The following is a 20,967-nucleotide window of genomic DNA, read 5'->3' on the forward strand; positions in this document are numbered from 1 at the left end:
ACTCTCACGTGTCATATAGTTCAAAAGCAGTTTACTTCAAACCATTTACCTTTTCTAACTGCATTAACCTGCATGTATAGAAATAGTTCACCTGTGCCAGAAGCTCTGATGCACTCGGATATTAAAAACAAGGAAAGAAAAACCAAATGAGAAGCATTTGATTATTACGCACTAACATGAAGCAGTCTCTGTGTGCGCGCGCATGTTACATGGTCATGAAGTGTGGCAGAAGGCAAACCTCGAGTCTGCCGCCTTCCTCGCACAAACAAACAAACAAACAAACAAACAAACAAACAAACGACATTAAATATAAAATGAGTAGGACCCGTCCGCTGATCTCCCGTCAGTCTCCGTGTAGTGCTGTGCCTGACAGCTCGTGCTTCTGCGCTCAAACACGCACATACACACAGCTCATCTGCCCTATCCGAGTCCTGGAGGAAGTTTCAATGAGAACTACGATGATGCTCAATTGTCGTCGCACAGAAGCACAGACCGTCCTACGCGTCTCCAGTCCATCTTAGGTCCCGGTTGTTCGTCAGAGTTTCCTCTTGATGATGGTGTTGGCGCAGATCAGCCGTTCGCGCTCCTGCTCGCGCTGCCGCAGCTCGTCCTGCAGCCGTGCCTCGGTGACTCGCAGCTGCCGGATGGTGTTCTTCATCTCCTTCATTTTGATCTCCATCAGCGCGATTATGTCCCGCTGCTCGTTCAGCTTTCGCAGCAGCTCCGTGGACGTTGTGCCGGTGGTGAGCGAGTACGAATGATCCGCCCCGCACAGCGCGAAATCGGCCACGGAGCACGACTCGTGGACAGCGGACTCCTCTCCGCCGGACACCACCGCTGTGATGCACGAGCCGTCCCCGGACGACGTGAGGTCCACGGGCGCGATGTACTGGCCGTTCTGGCCGATCTGCACCACGGTGGTGTTTTCGATGTCCCCCTCCTCCTCGTCCTCCTCCAGCGGAGCGGTCTCGTTAGCGGTGGACACGACGCTGGTGATGATGGGCACGACCGCAGAAACCTTCCTGCTCCGGCCGCGTCTGCTCCGTCTCTCGTTCACCCCGCGCAGAGGGAAAAGCGTCGGGACGCGGATGGTGTAGGTCTTTCTGCCGCCGGGGAAGTGGACGCTGCAGACCCGGTGACCGGTGGTGGGCTGGAAAGTGCTAAAGCAGCCGCTCACCCCGGCCCGCGAAATGTTCTTCAGCCATATCTCTCGCTGAGTGGGATCCTTTGGAAAGGTGTAGAATCGCAGATCGCGGTCCCGGTGTGAGTTGTTGTAGCATCCGGGCACGCAGCAAGTGAAGCCGGGCATGATTGTGTAAAAGATGCACCAGTAATACTGCAGTGCCTTACAAGTGTACCTATTTTAGTTTTGTTTGGTTCCTTCGTGTGCTGTTATCCAGACCAGCGGCCTACAAGCGGAACTACACGTCCCACAATACTTACAACTTCCTGTTTTGGTTTCAAATGCTTGTCGATCTCGCGTCTGCGCAGATTGGCGCCTTTTGAGCACTTCACAGTGTAAAAAAACACCAGTGTCGCAATACTGTGTTTACGTCTTTAACGTGCACTGTGTGCATCAAAATGAGACGTGTTTATGCAATAAACCGAACTAGTTTTATCACCACATTGTGTTGATCAATGTAAAGTACGATGGTGTACCGTCCATCACCACTTCCAACGTTTAAATATAAAATGTAGAGTCTACCTTTTATACAGAATGACTCCAAAAAGCCAAACAAACAAACAAAACATAATTAATAACAATACATAAAGCATATAAAACATTAAAAGCATATCCTCGTGCTACTGTAATGTAACATTTACACGGGGGCCAGTTTAAAGAAATAGCACAGCTTACTTTGATACTGAGACTCAGTAAGTCTGGAATATAAACAAGACAGTCCATCTGTAATCATTCATTCATTCATTTTTTTGTCGGCTTTATTAATCTGGGGTTGCCATAGCGGAATGAACTGCCATCTTATCCAGCAAGTTTTTACACAGCAGATGCTCTTCCAGCTGCAACCCATTTCTGGGAAACATTCACACACGCACTCTCATACACTACGGACAATTTAGTCTACCCAATTTACCATTACCGCATGTCTTTGGACTGTGGGGGAAACCAGAGCACCCGGAGGAAACCCACCCGAAGGCAGGGAGAACATGCAAACTCCACACAGAAACGCCAACTGAGCCGAGGTTCAAACCAGCGACCTTCTTGCTGAGGCGACAGCACTACCTACTGCACCACTGCCTCGCCCCCATCTGTAATAGTTAATTAATAATAATAGTGAATAATGTCTCAGTCTTTTTCAGAGACTGAAAATAAGGACATCATGACACAAAAGCATGATCAACAGAGAAAAGCCACAAAGAAGTTATGACATATTCTTTAACAGCTGCACATAATGACATAACCCACAAAAGTATTATGTAGCCTTAGCCTATGATCATATGACAGACAGAGGGTCCAAAGCATCACTCAAAGGTCAAACTAAGGTGCTTATCTTCACGATAAGCCCCAAACACAGTGTAAATAAGCGTTTGTACATAAGATAAACAGAATGTTCTTTTAGAGATTAAAACCTTTTAAAGAAATGATAACATTAAATATTTAATTTTCCCTTAACTTTCTGTGATGTTTTGAATATTTGTAGCCACACTGCCGAAACATTTAAAATAATAACTGATTTGTATGATCATTTATTTTATTTTCAGCTTAGTCCCTTTATTAATCAGTGGTCGACACAGCGGAATGAACCGCTAACTAATCCAGCTGTGTTTTTATGCAGCTGCAACCCATCACTGGGAAACACCCATACTTACACTCTCGTTCACAAACAATTTTAGCTTACCCAATTCACCTGTACAGCATGTCTTTGGACTTGTGGGGAAAATCGCCACACGGGGAGAACATGCAAACTCCACACAGAAATGCCAGCCGACCCAGCCGAGGCTCAAACCAGCGTCCTTCTTGCTGTGAGGCGAGCCAACAGATACTTGTCAATATATATATACACACACACACACACACACACACACATATATATATATATATATATATATATATATATATATATATATATATATGTGTGTGTGTGTGTGTGTGTGTGTGTGTGTGTGTGTGTGTGTGTGTGTGTGTGTGTGTGTGTGTGTGTAAAATATTAGTATACTCTTGCAGATTTACTCACATTTGTGTTTATGAAAGTTTGCAAGTAAAAGAATATTAACTAGATGTATGTGGCATGCCGAAATGTGTTTCAAACTACTTTTTTTGCTCTGTTCTCAAACATGTCCTATATTTGTTTAGCAAAACAATACCTAACAGCGAAAACACGTGTTTGTGCCTCTAGCTGGAGGGACTGAATGGAATGTGAGAGTTCAACATATGGGCGTGGCAGAAAAAGAACACGACAGGGTGGCGCATGCGCAGTTTACCGAAAGTCTCGCATTGGAGATCAGCCTACACAGCAGTAGGCAAGAGCGCAGCAGCAGACACAACTGTAGGTTTGTAGATGGAACAACAACGCACTGTGATTTCAACACGGACCAAGAATATTCCGTACGTAAGGTTGAGAGGGCTTAAGGTGTGACGAGTTTGCCCAGTGTTTCCTCAAGCCGTTTGGTTGACATGAGAGCTCCGAGTCCTGTCTAGTGTTGATCAGAAAGGCAGGGAGGGAGGTGTCCGTCCACTATCCTCTGTTCATCATCATTCTCCACAGCACCAGCGCCATCGCATCCCGACCCGGAGCTTTGTGTTGCGGTAAGTAACCTCCTGTGGAGAAATACAAATAAAAGGCACTGAATTAGCACAAAGGTTAAAGCTCTGTATGGAGGAATATGTGTGTCTGTGACCGTGTGTGGTTCGGCTAAGCTACAACGTTTGTGTATTTGATAATAGACATATCTAGTTTTTGAAGTGTATCGGAATGGTTTATATTGCTTTTATAACAACAGGCATCCGATGCCATCATTAAACCTCCATCAGGGGAAGTGATGCTAACATTAGTATACCTTTAAAATGGCCCACACAATTGATATACTTGACATTTGTTTAGTAAAAGCACCATTATTTACTCCCCATGCCAGTTTTATTTCCCATTTCCAATTTCTCCATGTCAGTTTCTCAATACAGATATAAATAGAAACTACCTTGTGTTTAATCCATAGAGGAAATACAAGCATGCTTCTCATTTGCCTTTGCCGGGCAGGTGCACAGCCTTTGGGATGTAAATGAATTTGCAAACCAGCTGGCAGGTCAGCAGCAACCACAGACCTTGTATCTGACAGCTGTCACTCGTGCCACTGATAACAGAGGGGTCAAACAGCTTCTTATCTCTATTGTCTATTGATTGTGATAGCCCGGAGTGGCCTTGTGGTTAATTATAACAGAGCCTAGCATCTACATGTTTTCCATTCCATGCATACAGTTGTGTCTGGAGATAATTAAGCATCTCTGTTTAAATGTATATCTTTTCAACTAATTCATAAATTCTATCCATTTAAACATTTCCTTGGTGAATTTAAAAAAGGGTATTGTTGTAAATTGTTCTTTGTATTTGGAGCCTGCCTACATCTTTTGGCACTGTGGTTATGTTAAAAAGCTTTGGTATGATGCCTCTGTCTTAATAAAAACAAAAGGTACTCTTTCATTTTAATTTGCATTTTGAAAATGTAATTGTGGGGTATTTTAGTTCTGATAATCTGAATAATGAAGTTTTTGTTATTAATCTATTCATTTTGTTGACTAAGTTCATATTCATAAGGCAAGTTTATTTAAATAGCACATTTCGTACACAATGGTAATTCTTAGTGCTTTACATAAACTTTCATAAAAAAGATAAGTATAAGAAGATAAAAACGATTTAGACGAGAATTGGATCTGTACTTGAATACCATTTCAGTCCCATAACAAGAAAACAGTTAAAACTTTTAACATGTGCTTTATTTGATATTCTACTTTAATTTGCCTTTTTTCCTTTAAACTTTTTTATGTTATTTTTTTATAGTTTTTGCAGATATAGAAAAACAATGAACAGAAAGACAAACCCATCATAAAACAATAATCTGTGCAAAATGTAAAATAAAACATGAAACAAGGGAAAATGGCGACACACAGTATATGACCTGCAAAAAGACTCAGCAGTAGATGTACAGAGAGAGAGAAAAAACTTACAAATCTTCAGAAATTAAACAACACCATTAGTCTTTATGGGGTTTTAGAAAAAAGACTGAAGTTCCCAGAAGTAGTATACCTAATTCTTTCCAAATGTAAAGTGGAGGTGAGTCCAAGAAGCCAGTCAGAAAAGAGAGGCCTAATATTTTTCTTCCAGAAACAAAGAATAACTTTTTAGCTACGATCATGCCACACTGGACAGGTAACCGTACATTTTGGTCGAGAGTCTCTTGAATATCTGACCAGCCAAAAATTGCTATCATTGGGGTCAGGGAGTAAAACACAATTGTAAACCTTAGCAAAGAACTGAAATATTTCTAAACAAAAAATCTGAATTTGAACACAGGACCAAAAAAGATGTGCTAAGGTACTCTCAGCAGTTTAACACCTGTAGCATGTGGGGGAAACTGAAGGATACAATTGACTAAGCTTTGTTTTAGAATAGTGAACTTTGTGTGATACTTTGTACTGAAAAAGGTTGTGTCTAGAATTTAGAGAATAAACATGAATATTTGAATAAACAGATAAAAGACATTGATCCCAATCAGTCTCAGAGATTGAAATCCATAGGTCTTCCTCCCAAGTACTTTTTAAATGAAAATAAGAAAAATCTATTTTTTAAAGCATTAACAAATAAAGAGGTTATTCCCTTAGCATTTGGAGTGTTTAAAAATAAATCAAATAATTTGCCTTCTAAAGTTAAAACATCAAAATCTGGAATATTTAGACGAACATAGTTTCTGACCTAAAGGTACCTAAAGAAATAAGGAGGAGGGAGGTTGAATTTGAAAATGTTCAAAAAAGTTTGAAAATGAGGCAAAAATATTATTAATGTATAAATGTTTCAAATTTTATTTATGTCTTTTTTTCTTTCTCACTACCTTTCTCTTCGCCATACCATTATAATACTTCTTTAAAATTTGTCATTCTGTTGTTGTGCAAAAAGTAATATTTACATATTTTGAATTATACTTCTATTTTCATTGTAACTGCCTGTTATTGCAATAAAAAAACAATAGTGCGAAGTGTACAACAGTGCAATGAAGTGTAGAATTTTCAAAAAAAAAAAACGGTTTTACCCTGTTTCATAAGGAACTAAAAATACCTTTGTAATATTTAACATAGTGCAAATAGAAAGGCAATTAAAACAGTCCATTTGTGCACTATTAAAAAAAATGTTGATTAATGTAAAGGTCCTGCCTGCTTGTAATTGTAAGAATTTTATTTAATTATTTATACTCTTATTTATTTAATTTTTTATTATTGTTATTTATCTTCTATTACCCTGGCATTATATTGTTTGTTCTATTGTCATGTATCTGTTGAAATGTACTCCGTAAAAAATCCTGGTTGCCTTAGATTTTTAAGCCGAATTAAATTAACCTTATGAGTCCATTGAACTTATATTATGTTAACCTGACTTAAAACAGTTTGTGTAACTTATACAATTATGTTAGATCATTATTAACTTAGTTTAATAAGTTACAAAAAACTAAAAAACATGCTGTCATGACTAATTGATCAAATTATTTTTACAGTGTAATGTAATGTGTATTTATAAAGCGCATTTATGGTTTATGGCCTTACACCCAAAGTGCTTCACAGTCATGAGTTGGGGGGGGGTTCTGTTGTTTAAAGCATAATAATAATCATAATAATCTATCTGTTTAAATATTGGTGAACACTTTGTTCTAGTGTTCAACTCTTAAAACTCATTTATCCTCTATTGTTTTTAAGTTATAATGAGTGTCGTCTGAGTTTAGTACACGTTTCTCTGTTATAAGTGTTATTAATGATGTATCCTTTTAGTCTGTACAGCACTTTGGCCACATTTAAATGTGCTTTATAAATAAAATTGTATAAAAACAAATAAAAAACACTTTTTTTCTCTCTTTTTTTTCCCTCAGGCTGGGCATTTCTGATTTTCAGACTGTAATGAGAGACAGACTTGTGTTTAAGTGTCTTCTGTTGGAATAATGTTGCCAGGCGTGGGTGTGTTTGGGACAGGGCAGACAGTACGAGCCTTGGTGCCTTTACTCCAAAAGGAAGGCTTCCCTGTTCAGGCGGTCTGGGGTCGTACGCAAGAGGAAGCTGAATCACTAGCCAGCGAGTTGGACATTCCCTTTTCCACCAGTCAGACAGATGATGTGCTGCTTCATCCGGAGGTCCATCTTGTTTGCATACTGACACCGCCACCACACACGCGGCAGATTGCAGTTAAAGCTCTAGGTGAGATTCATTTTCTTTTGCTTGTTATCTTGATTGTCCATGTGGTCTCTCAGGGGATTGGGTTGGGTTCCTTCCTGAACTCAACTGGAGTGTTTACTGTGCTCATGTTTACTTTACAACTTGGCGCAGGCCACAGAGGGCTGATCAAATGTTACGTTCCCAGATCACAGGGAACACTTTAAGATTTGCTGATAAAGCTCTTGCTTTAAAAAGAAATGTGTTTGACAGAGTGTTTTCAGTTTTGATCACCATTGTGTACTCATTTTGTTTGTTGTCCCTTTGTTGGTAGGTATAGGTAAAAATGTGATCAGCGAGCAAGCCGCCACGCTGACGGATGCCTGCAAGATGGTGACAGCGGCTAGATATTACCCACAGCTTATGAGTATCATGGGAAATTCCTTGCGCTTCTTGCCTGCCTTTGTCCACATGAAACGTCTGCTTGGAGAGGGATATTGTGGGAGCTTGCAGGTGAGGGTTGTTCAAGAATCAAAACAATACAGATCTGTTTTTTCGGTACAATATAATGTGCATAAAATAGTGACTTTTGATAAGTTTTGAATCATAATTTACACCCACTTAAATGTTGTTGGTATTACAGTTGTTTTTATTTCATAGTTCCATAATTTGACATTTTATTCAGCTATCTGTCTTATTAATAAACTACATAAAACATTAAACTAGACACTTTCCCAAATGATGTTTAACAGAGCAAGGACATTTTCAAAGTATGTCTGATAATATTTTTTCTTCTGGAGAAAGTCTTATTTGTTTTATTTTGACTAGAGTAAAAGCAGTTTTTAATATTTAAAAAAAAACTTTAAGGTCAAAATTATTAGCCCATTTAAGCTATACTGCACAAACCATCATTATACAATAACTTGCCTAATTACTATAACCTGCCTAGTTCACCTTATTAACCTAGTTAAGTCTTTAAATGTCACTTTAAGCTGTATAGAAGTGTCTTGAAAAATATCTAGTCAAATATTATATAATAATATTATATTACACTCTATGTGGGCGGAGTAGTAGAATTGTTGTGTGTGTATATTTATATCTATCTATCTATCTTTCTATCTATCTATCTATCTATCTACACATATATTATGTCAAAACCAACTTTTATTTTTAGATGCAATTAATTGTGATTCGTTTTTGTTGTTTTGTTGTTGTCTTTTTTTGTAAAAATGCTTTTAATTCATTAACATTATTTTAAATTTATATACTAAAAAGGACAAGTCATTTATAATGTTAAGACTTTGTAATCAGTAAATTCCAAGAATACATTTGCATATATATGACCTTTCATGTAGTGTGTATTGAGGCTGTTTGTGAATGGAAATTATCTGCCAAGTTTTAAAGATCAAAGTCCAAGATAAACCGATTCATTGTCTCCCTAAAAAAAGATGCGATTTTATCTGATATGAGTCACCAGTATTTCCAGTCATTCTTCTGTAAGAAACGTGTGTGTGTGTGAGTTTATAACATCATGCTTTTAATTAAAGAACAAACCAAACTGTGAGGGAAGAGGTGATGCTGCAATGTGTGTTATGAGGAAATGATATTTTTATTTACTGTGAATAGATTTAAACTAAAGGCCGGCACGGTGCATCAGTGGTTAGCACTGTCACCTCACAGCAAGAATGTCACTAGTTTGAGTCCTGCCTAGGCCAGTTGGTTTTCTGTGTGGAGTTTGCAGGTTCTCCCCATGTTTATGTAAATAAACTAAATTGGCCATAGTGTATGAGTGAATGTGTGTGAATGATTGTGTATGTGCGTTTCCCAGTACTGGGTTGTGGCTGGAAGGGTATCAGCTGAGTGAAACATAAGCTGGAATAGTTGGCAGTTCATTCCGCTGTAGCGACCCCTTATTAATAAAGGGACTAAGCCAAAAAGAAAATGAATGAATGAATGGATGTAAACTTTTGAAGAAGATCTCCAAACCAAAATTAGGAATCTTTAAAGTAGGCCCACTTTAAAATCCAAAACTTTTAGACATCTTTTCTTTCTAAATATTGATATTTGCTTAACTCACACTTACAGTATGACAATATCAAACCCACTGCCTTAAAGCTTTTTCACCTTGTTTCCTCAAGGTATGTGAAGCACGTGTCTACGGTGGCTCTTTGCTCAGCCAGTCGTATGGATGGGCGTGGGAGGAGCTCATGGGTGGAGGTGGCCTGCATACAGTCGGCTCCTGCATCATTGACCTCCTCAGCCACCTCACAGGATGCCGGGCTGTGCGCGTGCATGGAATGCTCCGGACATTCGTACGTCAAGGTGGCCCAGCTGGAGGCATTCGTTCTGTAACCGCAGATGACTATGCGTGCTTTCAGCTGCTGATGAGCGGCGGCGCAGTCTGCAGCGTCACATTGAACTTCAATCTACCTGGCACAGATGTGCACGAGATCATGCTTGTGGGATCATCAGGACGACTCGTTGCTCGAGGAACAGAGCTGTTTGGCCAACGAATTAACATGCAAGCAGAGGAGCTACTTCTAAGTGATGGTGGAGAAGCCACAGGACCGTCGGTCAGAGGATTGAATAGCATGGTGACGCAGCTCAGACTCTCTTTCCAGGCACAGGAGGACAGGCGCTCTTGGGCACGGCATCCTGTTTCGATGGCAGCCTCGTTTGAGGATGGACTGTATGTACAGACAGTTGTGGATGCCATCAAACGCTCAAACCGCACTGGAGAGTGGGAGTCAGTGGAGGTCAAGATTCAGGAGGTTGACCCAAATCATAACCACAGAACCCTGCCAAACTAACACTACACACACTGTTACATTCTACATGTATACGATCTCAAGACCAGATGCCTATTAATGTCACTCAGCTTCTTTTACAAGTACTAAAGCCGTGCTTTCATTTTAAACACAGAGTGCGAAGGAAAATGCTTAATTTAAATGAATGTTTAAGCAAACTAACTGACATTTTAAGGAGTTGTAAACACTGGAGATGAGTCACTGGATAGGAATCCTCATTTCAGGGTTGTTTTAATGCAGTGTTTCTCAACCACGCTCCTGGAGGACCACCAGCTCTGCACATTTTTCATTCTCCTTAACCAAACACACCTGATTCAGATCATCAGCTCATTAGCAGGGACTGAAAGACCTGTAATGGGTGTGACAGACAAAGGAGACATCCAAAACATGCAGTGTTGGTGGTCTTCCAGGAACATGGTTGAGAAATAGTGTTTTAATGCTTATTTACTGTAAGAAAAAAAATGGATGTGTGAAGCTTAGCTGTGAATTTTATCAGTGCTTTCCCTGTTTTTATGCGAGTCACTGGGGTTTAATTGTGAGGCTGTTTTTACTTGAGTGGTAGATATAATAAGCTTATGTTTTGCTTGTTATTTTTTTCTGTATGTATGTACGATTTTTAAGGCACTGATGAACTTACTATGCTGGACACCAGATGTCATTTACTGTAATAAACCTCTCGTGACTTATAGACTTTTAACGGTTCTACAAAGCTGCACAAAAGTTTATTGAATTATATTTTTATTGCTAAACTTTTGTCTGTGCACTGTTTAAGTGAGAGTGATGGGTTTGTGTCTGAATGGTGCTTTATATTCATTGAAATATTATTAATAAATATTTACTTAATGTAGTTGAGCATTTTTTAATCTGAGTTTTACACAAATACCGGCTGAATAACAATAAATACTTACCTTGTATGATTTCAAATGTGGCTTTGACACGAATACGTGCTGGCCTTCGAAAGAGGGCGCCAAAGGTTCGTGTCTGCATGCTAATGTTGACCCTCGTTTGAAATTCTCGCGAGATTTACATTAGCTACATAGGAAAATCATTACTATGGGCCACTGACCTATCTAGTCTATACACTAGTCTATGTGGTATATTCTTTATTATAAATCAGTGGAAAGGACAAAAGCTGTATTATAGCATTTTTAAAAGAATCACAAACCTTTGATTATTCTGACAATATTTCATTATAATTTTTTAACGTACATTTGGTCATTATGTGCTGAATTTTAGGATTTATTAAATGTTTAAGAAAAGTAATAATGTACTCAACACGACCATATTTTATATAGAAATAACTCTTATAGGATAATAGTATGTTTAGTCGGTTGTTCTGTTTTATTGGTTGTTCATGCGAACATAAATCAGTATTCAATACGTCATATTTAATATTACTACGATTAAAACAATAAACAAAACAAATTAATGAAGCCAATAACAAAGTAGGTTAAATGTTTCATATCGTACAGTTTAACACTCCAGAACATAGGGAGTGTACAGGACAGCACAAAAATATAAAAACATATTATTAATGTCACTCACACAAAACAAAACGATGAATTGTTCACGACTCCCTTTTAAAACCTTTTACTCTGTGTTCAACAGACCGAAGCATCACTGACAGCGCGCATGCGCGAGAATTTCACTCAAAGAAGGTTACCATCCAGAATCAGGCAATCAGTCAGTCAGTATTCAAAGTCGACTCTTTCGAAAATGGCGACACGAAAGCGAAGTATAGTCTGGTCATTCTTCCAAGCGGAGGATGACAGGAGAGTATTGTGTCTTCTCTGTATGAAGACGGTTTTGTATTTTGGTCACACGACAAACATGCTTCGCCATTTACGAACGAAACACCCCTCTGATTTTTCCTCGCTGGACAAAAGGAAGCCCGCGACAGATGCGGTATCTAAACGCAACGACAGCGGTTGTGTGGAAGGTACGAGAGGCTACAGTACTGTACTCTTGCGTTTAACATGATGCACTCCATAATCTTTGACTGACAACTGGCTGGCTATGACACTTGCAAACCTGATGTGTTTTTGTCTTTAGCTTCTGGCGTTTTTTCCTTCCATTTGGCCTACTTTACACGTGCTTATATCTCACAAAAAGTGTGTTCAGGAGCCGATACAAATGCGCTTTATCGTTCAAAACAGTGCTCGTTGTGATTGTGTGATTCACTATCGACTCCTCGTTGAGAACGGGTTCGTCAGACAGAGTCTTTTGTCAAAGTGACGAGAGTTTCGCTTAGGCCATGGTTTTGGGTGGATGTCGCAACGACGCCATGTTGTTTTTTTAAACAAATGTCAAATTACATCGCTCAATGATAGAAGGCTGTTTTTGCATAATTTGCAGCATGTTAGGCGAAATTCTCCGACTGGAGTCGATTCGATTCGACTCGTTCAGTCAAACAAATGAATCTTTTGAATCGTGTCGCTGATTTGGATCAGCTATATACGGTGCTCTGAGTGAAAGAGCTTCCCCGCCCCCTCTCGTCCAGAATAACCAGGGCAGAAAGCCTTCGGTGTCAACCGCTAGCTGAATGAACTGTCAAATCTTCATATTCGGATGATCTATGGTTAGTAAGCTCTATGTAGTTTGTCTTTTCCTGAAATTTGAATTGTATTAAACTGTATTCGATCCGAAACCGTCACGTGATATACCATCTGCCAGTTTCCCGTATTGGCGCGTTTTTTAAATTATAAAACTAGCAAGCAGTTGGCTAGAGCTATTTGTTATGTATGTTTAAGAAAAATCACATTAAAATGTTTTGTAAAGGATGATCATGGAGGCAGCTGCTGTGTGTACAACACTTTTATTCACGTCAGTACTCCGCTTCCACGTAAAATTCCTACATTTGTTGGTTAGTAACGTCTGAATAGTCAATTTAATAATTGCTTTATTGACATGACAAATGTTGTAATGTATTGCCAAAGCATTTATAAAGTTTACATTAAAAAGAACATAGTATACAGTAAATAGTAGATTTAAAAAAGTATAGTCTTGAGTTCAAAATATTGTATTAGATTATTATATTAAAGGTGACTAGAATACACAATACTTGAATGGGGAAAAATGTCACTGTCAAAAGTGTGAATGAAGTCCCGCCTTCTAGTACAGGAGCCAATCAGCGGTAGCTTTATGACGAACAAAGCCCGCCTTCTAGTACAGGAATCAATCAGCGGTTGTTATAGATTGACAATTCTCCAGGGAAGGGTCTGACCTTCGTGAGTTTCTGCAGATTTTGTGTGATACAAACATCAAGAAATTAAACTTAATAGACAGTTGTTGTTTAATTTGAATGGTAATTCATATATGAAATGTAATTGTAAGTTTGGCGGGTAATTTTGGAGAATTTGATGTTTCCCCATTCAAACGGAATGCCTAGAGGCGTTTCAAAGATGGTCTCCGAGTGAAATGACTTGCTTAAAGAGACTTTGATCCACCTGTCAGCCTAATTTAAAAAAAAAACTATTTGTGTGATTTAAAAAAATCATTTTCAATTTCATCAAAATCATTCAGATCAGTCAGAGTAGAAGTGAGCAAACTGCATCAAAGGTATATTTGTCTCTGTCCACGCCCATGAAGCACCTTGAATGAGTCAGTCTCTCATTATGTTCTCAAGGGATGGTTCACCAAAAACTGAAAATCCTGTCATCATTTACTCTCCTTCTTGTCGTCTAAATGTGTTTAATTTCTGTCAAACACAAAAGAACATGCTTTAAAGGATGCTGGAAACCAGTCACGATTGACTTCCATAGTATTTGTTTTTCCTTCCATAGAAGTCAGTGTGCAAAGGGTTTCAGCTTTCTTCAAAATATATTCTTTTGTGTTCAACAGAACAAAGAAACTCGTAAAGGTTTGGAACCACTTGAGGTTGAGTAAATGATTAAAATTCTATTTTGGGACAAACTATTTCTTTAAGTGCACTGTTGTATGTACCTTTGTCTTTTTGTCTCATTTTCATTTATTTGCTTCACTTTTCTAACATTGTGACTCACTTCACATCTGATTATTTTGATTTATGTATTATAATAATTTTATTTAAAAAAAAATCCATATTGGAAAAATAAAAGACGCATTGCTGTAAAAGTGAACAGGCCCTAATGCACCCTACAGTGTTTCCAGGTTTAAGCCTTGCTAATTTACAGAATATCTGCAGGCGCTTAAGTCTTATTTTCAAAAGCACAATTTTAGTCATTAAAGTCTTAAATTCACTAAAACTGTGTGTTGTAGGTCTTAAAACATTTTAAACCAGTCTTAATTTTCATCTGTTTAAGTAAAGCTAGCCAATCAGTCCAATATCCATCCAATATTTTTTTGTATCAGAAATAGATACAATTAACAACAGTTGTCCAAATTTAATTCTCTAATCAGGGAAAAAAAACTAAAAACAATTACACAATTCCTCATGATAACAGAGCAATGTTTCCCTTTACATAATCATCCAGTTGATACAAAAATGATGTGCAGAAATAAGGGGAAGTAGACATGATATTTATAAATAGGCATGCAAAGGTTTTATAACAGAAATGCATTAGATTGACATTAAAATATTTGGCTAATAAAAAACATCAAATAGTATTAAAAGAGCAACAACAACCAGGCCATAAAAATAAAAATCCTTAGTTTTTAGCCCTGCAGAAGTCTAACATTTAATTCTAAATGTCTTAAAAGGGTCTTTAAAAGTCTTAAATTTGACTTGTTAACCTGCAGAAACCCTGAATTTAGGATTTGCATTAATTTAGAATACAAACTCAATATACCTGTTAATAACCACTTATTTATTCATACCTGATTGTTTAAGCTGTGTTCCTAATGATTCTTTAACAAATGAATCGCTGTCTAAACGTCTGAGATGAAAAGTTTAGGGCTGTGATGATTTTACAGCAGGTTATTGTACTGTTATCTGCAGGTTTATTGAGTTTATTATGGATTTAGCATATTCTGCTCAATGCAGTTCACAAGTGTGTCAAATGTTCACATTTAAATACCAGAAGTGTCTAATTCTCTCCTTTTCTGTGTGAAGTTACGGTGTTGATGGACGAGCAGCAGGTGGAGGTGGAGTCTGTGGGTGAAGATGGAGAAATGGATGGTGCCATCAAAGGGATCCTCCGTGCTGCAGCAGGGGAAGGTACGACTGAGGCAGAGGTGGTTGATGAGGAGGTCGAGGGGCCTGTTGATGAAGGAGATGGGAAAGACATACAGGAGGATGAAGCTCCGGGTAACACTCGTAAGTGGAGCTCTGTGTGGGTGCACTATCGAAAGCTTGGCCAGGAGCCGCGAGCACTGTGCTTGCTCTGCATGGAGAAGATCCAGCACCGGAGCAGCACGAGTAACCTTATCAGACATCTGCAGCACAAGCATCCCAATGAGTTCGCTCAGCTGGAGGATCACCCGCAGAAGCGGCCAAACAAGCGTAAATCTGACGATCCGACACGCCTCACTTCCTCTCCCACACTATCCAGTAACCCAACCAGATCACTTATTGTGTCGCCAAAGCGTGACATGCGAACACCCTGCAGTACCAGCCTAGACCGATACTCAGGTACGGTTTGCTTATCGGGAATGTGCATATTAACATTATTTATGTGAAAAGGATGTTGAGTCCAGCCTGATATATACTTCTGCGTCAAGTGATCTCGGTACCCCACGGTGCATACCTTGCACATGTCCTCCATCGCTGCGAGCATTCCTGCATTATGTCTGTGCTGCTCTGCATTTACACAGTACCACTGTGCCGAGTTTTTTTGCCAGCGTATGTGCTAGTGAGTTTAATCCTAATATCCATGTGATGCTACTGTAGAAGTAGCTCAAGCTCATGCTCGTTCAAGGAAGAAAGAGGCGGGATCGGGAAGTAAAAAGTCAACCCAAAACAAAAGTGTCCTCCTCAACAGGACTTAAGACTTGTTAAACTCACTCTCAACCCCAGTCACCCACATATGCATCAGCAACAAGCTGACCAATCACAGATCTTGTACTCTGCATCACAGCTACATGTTCAATTTTTTGAGAGGTGCAGGGTCAGTGTACTGCGAAGTGTGTGCTACTGTATAACTATGAAGGCTACACTGGACATACCGTGCGCTCTCGGCGGAAGTATTACAGGGTTTCTGCAGGGTCTTAAAAAGTCTTAAAATGTCTTAAATCTCAAAATCCAAATTTTAGGCCTTTAAAAAGTCTTACATTACCTGAAATATTGTGTTGTAGGTCTTAAATCTTTTTTTAAACAGGGCTTAAGTTTCCTTTGTTCAGAAATTGCTACGCAATCTGGCCAAAACCCATACAATCATCAACAATCCATCTCCATAAAACTTTAAAATTTTTATTAAAAAGGGCATTTTTAACTCCATTTATTATAATGGTTTAATTATTTTCCCTAAAACTTCTTTAAAAGTTCTCTATGTAGATTTAGTTTATTATAGTTTTTAAAACTTAAAACATTTGTTTATTTTATTTTAACGAAAGTTTATGTTGAAAAAAAAGTGTATGGATAAAAGTAGAGCTTGCTTGTTGCTTGTAAAATATTTAGAATTTAAAATATAAATTTTTTTAATTATAAATGTATTATTCTATTATTAAATGTATTAAATAATAATAAAAAAATTTGATAGGGCAAATAAAAATCTTTTCCATCTGGGCCATTTGAAAATTCCCTAGGCTTTAGCGCTTGGAGTCTAAAATTTCAGTCATAATGGTCTTAAAAAGTCTTGCAGAAACCCTGTATTAACTGTACTTCCTTTTTAGCTTGTTTCCTTTCCAACAATTAAACATTTTCATTTATTTTAACCTAAAATTTAAGTTCACCTAAAATTTGATTTCTCCTCATTTTCTCATTTACTTAGGCCGTACTCACACTATGCCATCCGTACCGTGCCAAGGCCCGTTTCCTGGATCGTTTGAGAAGTGTGAGTGCGCTGAATCAGGCTCAAGCACAGTTCACTTGGCCGGCCCTGGCCCGGTTGGAAGAGGTGTGCCTGAGTGCGGTTTACTTAGGCTTTGGCGCGGTACGCTTGTGAGTGAGTGCAAAACGCACCAAAGCCCGAAACTGGAAGCGAGACGTGACTTTTAAGGGGCTGTTTCATATGGATTTATTAATCTTTCTTACTGTTCAGTGAACGCAAACTTCTCACAGCACGACAGCTGCGCGGCTTCAGCAGACCTCCTCATTCCTGCAGCACAATAGCTTTAGGATTGTTTATGAGCGCCAAAAGTGGCGGATCTGTTCGTCGAAATATCTGACTGCGTGTCACCGTATCCCTAAGGACTGTTTGGCGAAATATTTGACTGCATGTCACTGCATAACAAACGACTGAAACAATATAACTAGAGAAATCTCCACTGTGCTGCTGAGTGAGAAAGCGCTTCTCACTGAACATTGCCGCAGCGATGATGTAAGCGTGCCCAGGCCCATTTGTGGTGTGAGTGCGGGCCGTCGGGGGAGACGGGAGGGGGGACAAGCATGCTTTGGCCCGGTTCGAGGAAACTGTACCTAGTGTGAGTACAGCCTTACTGGTTCTGAAATAGGATACAAGTAGAGGGCTGTTTTTCCAACATTCTTTATAGGATCTTCTTTTGTGTTCAACAGAAAAAAGAAACTCAAACTGGTTTGAACCAAGAGGAGAATGATGAGTAAATGATGACTGGATGTCTGTTTTTAGGTGAACTATGCCTATGCCAAAAATAATAAGGTTATCAAAGCCACAACATAATTGTAAAACTACTTGATGTTAATGTAAAAATAATTGTAAGGTAATAAAAATTATTTGATGTTAAGGTAAATATGGTTTTTAAGTTTATATGAAAAAAATGGCTAAATTACTATGCAAAAACAAAATAGTAAAAATCTGGATGCACTTAAAAAGCTGACCGCCAAAGAGGCTATAAAATAATTATTTACCATTTTATTAAAATAATAATATTAGACTTTTAAAAATTTTATAAAATCACTTTGATTAACCACATTTCAAGAAACACAGCCCAATAAAATAACTACATCGAGAGTCAAGAGGAGTTATTTTACCTCTGCTGCTATGACAGCACAGTAGCTCTACTGCAAGCAGTAGGAACAAGTATAATAAATTAGAAATGTCCTGTGTTATTTGAGTCGACTTTGCTTTTCCACTGAGAATGTGTGGTTCATGCTTTGATCAGTATACAAGTTCATGAACGTAATATCCACTGAGTGGACCATGGAGCTATTTTAAACGTTGACTGTGGCGTGTGTGCACTCTGCTGCTCATGCGCTTTGTAGTGATGGGTTGTTCATTTTGAACAAATCTTTTGTATGACTTGAGAACGATGAGTCCTCTCAGAAAGTGCTTCTTTCATTTGTGCACACGTACATTTGTGCAGATGGAGTAGAAGATTAGATAGAAGAGTCTCCTATCGGGTTTGAGTTGTTCATTCATCACTTGAAAGACAGAAGCCAATCACATGCATTTAGAGCAGGAAAAAGATTTGATCCGTTCATCTCTCGAGTCCTCGGGTTTGAGTCATCTCGCTTTACAAAGAAGAAGACTCGAAAGCTGAACTAATCATGGCTCCTTTTAGCTCAGACTGTGTCCATTGGTTGAGCTTAAATGGGACTGTCAGTGTGGCGTGAACGAACCACTCAAATTTGAAGACCTGTCAGAAGAGGTGAGCTGACGTAATCATAGACAAAAGTCCAGGAAACAATAAATGATTATTTTCTCTTTCTCATAGCATTCTAGTTATGACTTGTCTGTAGTGTGATCAACATTTGGTGTAATTGTAGGGGAATTTGGAAGCAACTTCCACCATTTTAATTATACTTTGGCAAATTGAACGAAAGGAACAAAATGGCTCAAAAAGATTCATTCATCTCTGCGAAGGAGGCTCAAGGTTTGAGTCTGTAAAGTGATCTGAACTTCCCATCACTAGCGCTTTGCTCAATGCAGCAACAAACTGGCCTTTGCATAGTGCAATAAAATGAATGGGTTCATATTGCAGTGCTTTCTGCATCCGGTATCAAGGCTGCTTAACTCCACCTAATACTGACAGCTTGACTGAGCTCTGCAGCACAGCATATTCATTTTTCAGCTCCTCCTATTTTTGTCCATTTTTCTCATCCAACCAAAAATGTCATCCCTAGTGTTTTGTTGTTTTTCTGCAGTTTGTTGCTTGATTTAAAAGCTCTAATTTATAATTTTTCCCCCTTTAGGTGCCAAGTGGTCTGAGGGTGTGCGTATATTGGAAAGAGAGCGCGAGCTGACGGAGGCGTTGAGGCGCGTGCAGCAGGAAGAGGGCCGCAGCATTCAGCTGCAGAAGGAATTACTGCAGCAGTTCCGTGAAATGGATGCTGAGCGCAGAGTGCTTCAAAACCAGAAATGTGAACAAGAGCAGGAGCACGCCAGATTGCGGAAGGAAAGAGAAGACCTTCAGCAAGAGAAGAGCGAACTTCAGCGAGAGCGAGAGGAGATCCAGAAGGAGCGAGAGGAGTTTCAGAAGGAGAAAGAGGAGCTGGAGAAGCAGAAACAGGAACTTGACACCTGGAAAAATTCGCACGCACAGGGACAGACCTCTGGATTTTACAGTTGTTGATAGACTACAGTATGCCTAATTCACAAGGAAATGAGGATTTCCTTTTTATGGAAATAGTTATTTCTTTACCCTTTTTATTTTTACAAGATTGATTTGGAATTGCGGGGGGATGGGGCTGTGGGAGCGGGGGAAATGCTGGGGATGTTGTATTTTGTTTAGCTAAATTAAAGTTTAACTTAACCTACCAGGAATTCAAACATGTACATGCATGCAAATAATAGATTACCTGCCATTTAAAATAGAGACTAGTAATGAGAAGCTTTTCGTGTCAGATAACTAGAACTTCAGCTTCATCCAATTTACTCTCATGATGTAAATGTATCTATGTTAGTGTTAACACGGGACTAAAAAAAAGATTCATGTTTGTTCCAAAGTTGTTACAAAATTGACCAGTGTGTGAGTGTATTCAGTGTTTTTGTACATTTCTGCACTGGGAATAAAAAGAAAACTTTCAGCCTTTTCTTTCTCTGTGCTTGGGAAGTTTAAGTTTTTTATTTCTGCCTTTAATACAAAAACTAATCAAATTACTTCAGTAAAAGTCAAAAGCCACCCAAAACTGTTTGGTCGCAACTAGCCAACGATGTTTTGCAAAAGAAAGAAATCTATAATTGTATGTTTAATATGAGAATACTTGAATTATAATTTATTTTAAAAAGGAGTTTAATTGATTTGCATTAAATAGTTTTCATCAGCCGTTACCATTGTTTGTTCATTTAAAAAAAGTTACACATAGGTCCATAGAGGGGACAATGTCACAAACAGATAACTACCTAAATGAATTAATTAATTGATTTAGCTCTTTACAGTTAGTTAAATTCCCATATAATTAAAGCTGAACAGATTTTGTTTAATACGCTCTTGATTAATGATTTTACTGCATAAATATTGTTTTTGTGCTTAGTTTAGTATTATAATTACATCATTTGTAATTATTTGGCCTGCAGTGCTCAAAAGCTTAAATAAAACAAACTTTAAAAAAACGTGAATTCTTTGATGTTTTACTAACAAAATGGAAGTCCTTGTAAGTCATGCCTAATTTATAAGAAAATAGATTTTGTAAAATGTAATAAGGGTGAAATGTTAAATGCTGTTTGCATTAACAGCCAAAATAATCACATAATAGATTAAAAAGACTGAAAAATGATCCATAAAGATGCAAAAGGGTGAAAGTGATAGCTTACCTAAAAATGATGTCAGAACTTTTCATTTCTGAGTGAAGTATCCCCTTAAGTG

General features: G+C 38.5%; 3 protein-coding genes across 7 annotated transcripts; 2 read left to right on the forward strand and 1 right to left on the reverse strand.

Annotated features, from left to right (window-relative positions):
* Positions 1-14: 14 nt before the first annotated feature.
* thap11 (THAP domain containing 11) lies at positions 15-1,432 on the reverse strand. The gene has a single exon (NM_213102.1). It carries the CDS (start codon positions 1,307-1,309, stop codon positions 536-538), a length of 774 nt encoding a protein of 257 aa, NP_998267.1. The 5' UTR covers positions 1,310-1,432; the 3' UTR covers positions 15-535.
* Positions 1,433-3,435: 2,003 nt separating this feature from the next.
* On the forward strand, positions 3,436-11,017 carry gfod2 (glucose-fructose oxidoreductase domain containing 2). Of its 2 annotated transcripts, XR_015494963.1 has the most exons (5): positions 3,443-3,766; positions 7,087-7,408; positions 7,698-7,876; positions 9,502-10,409; positions 10,564-11,017. XR_015494963.1 is itself a non-coding variant. In NM_001077746.2 (4 exons), the coding sequence occupies exons 2-4, from the start codon at positions 7,156-7,158 to the stop codon at positions 10,171-10,173; spliced, it is 1,104 nt and encodes a 367-aa protein (NP_001071214.2). In that variant the 5' UTR covers positions 3,436-3,766; positions 7,087-7,155; the 3' UTR covers positions 10,174-11,017. The 2 variants fall into 2 exon arrangements, 1 of the variants encoding a protein (NP_001071214.2); NM_001077746.2 differs by having other exon boundaries at positions 3,436-3,766; positions 9,502-11,017.
* Positions 11,018-11,790: 773 nt separating this feature from the next.
* Positions 11,791-20,196, forward strand: LOC108179061 (Uncharacterized). Of its 4 annotated transcripts, none has more exons than NM_001386784.1 (3): positions 11,791-12,109; positions 15,200-15,718; positions 19,355-20,196. In NM_001386784.1, the coding sequence occupies exons 1-3, from the start codon at positions 11,803-11,805 to the stop codon at positions 19,732-19,734; spliced, it is 1,206 nt and encodes a 401-aa protein (NP_001373713.1). In that variant the 5' UTR covers positions 11,791-11,802; the 3' UTR covers positions 19,735-20,196. The 4 variants fall into 4 exon arrangements, with proteins under 4 accessions (NP_001373713.1, NP_001373714.1, XP_087114803.1 ...); NM_001386785.1 differs by having other exon boundaries at positions 15,200-15,304; XM_087258677.1 differs by having other exon boundaries at positions 11,849-12,748; positions 19,355-20,188.
* The last annotated feature ends 771 nt before the right edge of the window (positions 20,197-20,967 follow it).

The sequence above is a fragment of the Danio rerio genome, chromosome 7 (genome assembly GCF_052040795.2).
Source record: "Danio rerio strain M-AB ecotype USA chromosome 7, GRCz13ab, whole genome shotgun sequence".
Classification (NCBI taxonomy): Eukaryota; Metazoa; Chordata; class Actinopteri; order Cypriniformes; family Danionidae; genus Danio; species Danio rerio.

What these genes read in the sequence shown, in the direction of transcription:
- thap11 (NM_213102.1), bottom strand. Translation starts at nt 1,309, where the DNA reads ATGCCCGGCTTCACTTGCTGCGTGCCCGGATGCTACAACAACTCACAC.
- gfod2 (NM_001077746.2), top strand. Translation starts at nt 7,156, where the DNA reads ATGTTGCCAGGCGTGGGTGTGTTTGGGACAGGGCAGACAGTACGAGCC. An exon ending in GATTGCAGTTAAAGCTCTAG is followed by an intron (nt 7,409 to 7,697) that starts GTGAGATTCATT and finishes CTTTGTTGGTAG; the next exon opens with GTATAGGTAAAAATGTGATC. An exon ending in GATATTGTGGGAGCTTGCAG is followed by an intron (nt 7,877 to 9,501) that starts GTGAGGGTTGTT and finishes TGTTTCCTCAAG; the next exon opens with GTATGTGAAGCACGTGTCTA.
- LOC108179061 (NM_001386784.1), top strand. Translation starts at nt 11,803, where the DNA reads ATGCGCGAGAATTTCACTCAAAGAAGGTTACCATCCAGAATCAGGCAA. An exon ending in CGACAGCGGTTGTGTGGAAG is followed by an intron (nt 12,110 to 15,199) that starts GTACGAGAGGCT and finishes TTCTGTGTGAAG; the next exon opens with TTACGGTGTTGATGGACGAG. An exon ending in CAGCCTAGACCGATACTCAG is followed by an intron (nt 15,719 to 19,354) that starts GTACGGTTTGCT and finishes TTCCCCCTTTAG; the next exon opens with GTGCCAAGTGGTCTGAGGGT.